Source organism: Sinocyclocheilus grahami, unplaced genomic scaffold (assembly GCF_001515645.1).
Source record: "Sinocyclocheilus grahami isolate Dianchi unplaced genomic scaffold, SAMN03320097.WGS_v1.1 scaffold3133.1, whole genome shotgun sequence".
Classification (NCBI taxonomy): Eukaryota; Metazoa; Chordata; class Actinopteri; order Cypriniformes; family Cyprinidae; genus Sinocyclocheilus; species Sinocyclocheilus grahami.
In genome coordinates, this window is record NW_015508299.1 from 11,664 (window position 1) to 16,693 (window position 5,030).

The 5,030-nt window shown below is 40.4% G+C and overlaps 1 protein-coding gene and 1 non-coding gene across 2 annotated transcripts in view; both read right to left on the minus strand.

The window, feature by feature from the left end:
- The window catches only part of aurkb (aurora kinase B), an 18,643-nt gene that overhangs the window by 9,973 nt on the left and 3,640 nt on the right, over window positions 1-5,030 (minus strand). Inside the window, exons 2-3 of the mRNA XM_016262310.1 lie at window positions 4,175-4,379; window positions 3,746-3,920 (exon numbers count right to left, since the gene is read on the minus strand). Coding sequence (XP_016117796.1) covers window positions 3,746-3,920; window positions 4,175-4,379 — 380 coding nt within the window. The remainder of the gene's footprint in view (window positions 1-3,745; window positions 3,921-4,174; window positions 4,380-5,030) is intronic.
- trnal-aag (transfer RNA leucine (anticodon AAG)) lies at window positions 1,020-1,101 on the minus strand. The gene has a single exon. It is a non-coding gene; the product is annotated as a tRNA-Leu (tRNA).

The window sequence follows — 5,030 nt, forward strand, 5'->3', positions numbered from 1 at the left end:
GGGTTCAGTATCAGCGGCCTCGGGTAACGTGACTGTAAAATAAATGACTTTAGCTTATAAAAGTGCGCGAATTTAAAAAAGAGCGGTTACTCGCGACATTCTCATAATAATCAATTAACTGTAAATACACGATTAGCTCTGAGACGGTATTACAGCGACACACATCACAGCGCGAGTAACTTCGGAGAACACCGTGTTACGGCGGTGTAAAGCTGCAGGTAAACGCGAGCTGCGCTGCTGCTGCTGTGAGGTGAATGTGTGGCGCTTTGCCTTTGTATCCACGTCCGCCAGACAGTCCCTGCGGAGCTGATCGAACAGACCCTCCGTCTTCAGGTGACTGACGATCGCCGACACCAGCTGCGGGTCTCCGGGGTGAAGCGCCGCCATCGCCACACGCGGAACACGAACACCGGCAGAACCTCCGGAACCAACCGAACCGCCGCGGCGCGTCAGAGTAAACAACCGGCCGGAAGTTTACACCGCGCACAGGAAACAGGAGAAGAAGAAGAAACGCGCGGAAATTCAGCGCCACCTTGAGGACGCGCTGCAGCTGAAAAAAAGTGTTTTAATGCTTTATTTAGTGTCAACTCACACAATATAATAATTGTAACAATTAACACAAATGAAAACGAGCAACAGCTATTCTGTAGTGAACTTTGATTCGCAAAATGATTCGCGAAGCGCTGGTGACGCCTGCTGGCCAAACTGTGTAAATGCAGCTGAAACTCAGACCAAAACACCTGAATACAGCTTTTACAAACCCGTTATAATATATGCAATTAACAGCATCAGATATGAAGTACATGTATAATAAGTGTCATTTTATTAATTTGCAGGGCGGGCGTGTCAGGTAATAATCCGCCGCTGGGGGGCGCTCTCAGTGCATCACGGGTTCGAACAAATGATTCGCTCAGTTTTCGAAGCATCACGAAGCAGTGCTTCAAAAGTGTCCATCACTACTGAACGGCATGTTTGGGATCCGATGGTGTTCATTTTAATTAGATGTTATGAAAAAAATGTGGCAGCGGTGGGATTCGAACCCACGCCCCCGGAGAGACTGGAGCCTTAATCCAGCGCCTTAGACCGCTCGGCCACGCTACCGCTGAGCCGCCGCGCGTCAGGACGCCTTGAAAGTTCATTTTCTTATGAACTTGTCATTTATTTTGATAAAATGCATCATGAAATATAATTGCATATGGGTAACAGAAATTATAGCTACAAGTAACTTCGATGAGAACAACACTTTTACTATCAATCACCACCGACTGTCTGTAATAACTTCTGACTGCGATCCAGTGTGGTTTGAGGCAGAAATATGTTAGTAACATTTCAGAAGAGTTTTTGCTTGTTGGATAACAGCTTGTGTGGGGCCTGAAGGAAAAATCTGTCGTTTACTAACTCTTAAATTGTTCGGATCGACTTCCATAGCACGAAAAACATAAAATAAAAATCCCATGTTAGTCAACGGCTACCATCAGCTGTTCGGCTCACAGCACTCATCACAATATCTGGTGTTGGACAGGTTTGGAACAACATGAAAGTGAATAAATGACTTTTAATTATTGGGTGAGATATCCCTTTAAGTTATTTCACCAGCAGTTAAAAGCAAACCAGGAGCTAGTCAGTACTCCAGCAGCAGCCACAAACTTTAAAAACTACTAGTTAATTACTAGCACCGGTTTAATGTTTCCAGTCCAGTCTGTTTCTCCAAAAGAAATTGATACAGACAGCTACATCAAGCCTGAATGCATGCGGACTTTAACAATCAATCACTTCATGCAAATCAAAAAGCTACGCCACCAAACATACTTAAAACGCACCGGTTTATATTTCATAAGTTCAGTATAATACAGACATTCATAGATTATAAAACAACATGAATATGAACAGAACATTGGCATTTCATTTGGAAATCAAGGTCTGGCGTCTGGAGGAAGACTGGAGAGGCACAGAACCCAAGCTGCTTGAAGTCCAGTGTGAAGTTTCTGAAGTCAGAGATGATTTGGGTGCCGTGACGTCTGCTGGTGTTGGTCCATTGTGTTTGATCAAGTCCAAAGTCAATGCAGCCATCTACCAGGAGATTTTGGAGCACTTTATGCTTCCATCTGCTGACAAGCTTTATGGAGACGCTGATTTCCTTTTCCAGCAGGACTTTAGCACCTGTCCACAGTGACCATGATATTACTGTGCTTGATTGGCCAGCCAACATGCCTGACCTGAAGCCCATGTGGAGTCTATGGGATATTTTCAAGAGAAAGATGAGAAACCCTGGATCCGAGCTGAAGCGGAGCCGATCGCTTCCATTCACACCTCACTGATGCTGGAGCTCGACCAAGTACTGAGTGCAGAAATCAACATACTTTAAAGAACTTGAGCTTTTCTGTTTTGCAGATCCTTCTTTTGATTAATCTTAGGAAATATTCTAATATTTTGAGATACTGGATTTTTTGACTTTCATGAGCTGTAAGCTCTAATCATCAAAATGAAAACAACTTTACATGTAATGAATCTAGAACATATGAAAGTTTCAAATTTTTGAAATGAGTTACAAAAAATAAAGTTTTTTACGATATTCTAATTTTTTGACGCACCTGTATATATAAAAATTCAATTGCAGTTGTTAGTGAAAGCTGCAATAAAAACGGCACAAAAAAAAAGTTCAAATGTTACAAACAAGTTACAATATTGGTGTTGCAATACTGGTAGCACTAATATAACAATTGTATGATACATGTTACAATAAAGTAACAACTTTGAAATACGTTGATGGTTGTATTTGATCTCAGAATTCCTATCAGTGTTGTACAAGGGTTATTATGCATAACAGTAACCCTAGAATGTGATGAAACGGCTTATAATAGCTGGGCTGACATCTATAAAAAATGTAATGACTGCAGAAATATGTTAATTCAGTACACGCATTATCCCACCGGTCACAATTGTGACAGACCATAAAACACACTGTTTCTCACACACTTTAAAAAAAATAAATAAAAATGTAATAATAATAATAAATAATTTTAAAGGGTTACTAATGACACATCTGGATATTTTCATATCTGGAAAAAAAAAGGGGGATTAAACAGGTTAATAATGGACCAAAACGACTTTAGTGAAACCAAGATTAAAAGACTTAAATTTAGTTTCCTTTTTTTTTGGCTACATTAATAAAATAAAATCAACGCTGGAATAAAAACAGTTGTACAAACAAACTGCCTTTATGTGCAATTTAAATGAACGCTTTCTATTCATTTTTTTAGAAACCTTGCAGTTTTCTACTCTGTGTTCTTGTGTTAAGCACGGTCCACAATATCGACACAGGGACAGCGGAATCGATACATCACCGTATCAATGTACCGAACACCGCACTAACAGCGACGTTCACTTGCAGAGCACAAACTTCTAGAGGCACATAAGTCTGAAGTAGTGAATGTTCAGCAAAACACTCCTCTCTAGAGTCAATGTCTTTTGAAGTGTTAGCACGGTCCACAATATCGACACAGGGACAGCGGAATCGATACATCACCGTATCAATGTACCGAACACCGCACTAACAGCGACGTTCACTTGCAGAGCACAAACTTCTAGAGGCACATAAGTCTGAAGTAGTGAACGTTCAGCAAAACACTCCTCTCTAGAGTCAATGTCTTTTGAAGTGTTTCTGCTGACAGACAGCGAGGGTTCGTTCACACTAACACAGAGGTATTTCAGTAAAAAGCAGAGGCGGCGATTAACGCAGACAGACCTTAGTGATGCGCTTGTATGTCTCTGTGTGGCTGGCGGTCTCGAACGGAGGGTTTCCCACCAGACACTCGTAGCACAGCACACCGATGCACCACAGATCCACCTTCTCATCGTGAGTGTGACCCTCGATCATCTCCGGCGGCAGATAGTCCAGAGTCCCACACATGGTCCTCCGTCTGAAACACACACACACACACACACACACACACACACACACACTTTATTTCAGGAATGTTTTCTTGTTTAATTCTTTTAGTTAACCCTGGTTTCAAACCGTGGAAGGAAACTAGAATTATTCCTCTTGAAGTGCCTGCGATAATAAACCACGCATGTTCACGTCTAGTCTTGACTTACGAATGTTCAGATGTTCGTCCTGGAAAACGAGACGAACAGAACTGAAGGGTCCTGGTGCATTATGGGAGTTGGTTACCTGAGGGAGGGTGCGTGGACGGACCAGCCGAAGTCTGCGATCTTGAGCTCTCCTCTGTATCCCAGCAGAAGGTTCTCAGGTTTGATGTCTCTGTGGATCACCTTCTTCTCGTGGCAGTACAGAAGCGCGTCAGCCAGCTCCTCCATGTACTGCAAACACAGCGAGAGCGCGGTCATGTGACTTACAGCTGCACCACTCTGGATTCCTTCAGTAGTAGAAGTAGATTATTTATTTAACGCCATGTCAGAATCTCAGGCTATTTTCAAGGCAAAAAAAAATTAAAATACAAGTACAACAAATACAATAAAAACCTGGATAAATAGAGAATCACTTTTTTTGTTGTCTCAAATAGAGATCACAATTCTCCCGCGATCCTGAACTAAAATAAATGTGACAATTAATTTCTGGAGTCTATTTAGAAGTGTTTAATTTGAATTAGGGCTGCAAAACGATTAATCGATTCAAAATAAAAGTTGTTTACATACTATGTGTGTGTACCGTGCACACATATATATATATATATATATATATATACACTTTACAAATATTTGTATGTACATTTTTCCTTAATATATACCCATGCACGTGCGTGTACATATATAAATACATAATATACACAGTACGTAAACAAACTTATTTTGAATAGATTAATCACAACATTGTTTTGCAGCCCTAATTTGAATTAAACATTAATATATAATCTAATATATGTATTTAAAACAAATTTTTTATATTAAAATTATGAAAAAGTGGTTTGAATGAATTAATGATTCAATGACTCACTCATAAATACGTCACTTGTTTCATTACAGGATGAATCAGCGTTTTTGATCGAATCTCTTGAATGAATGATTCA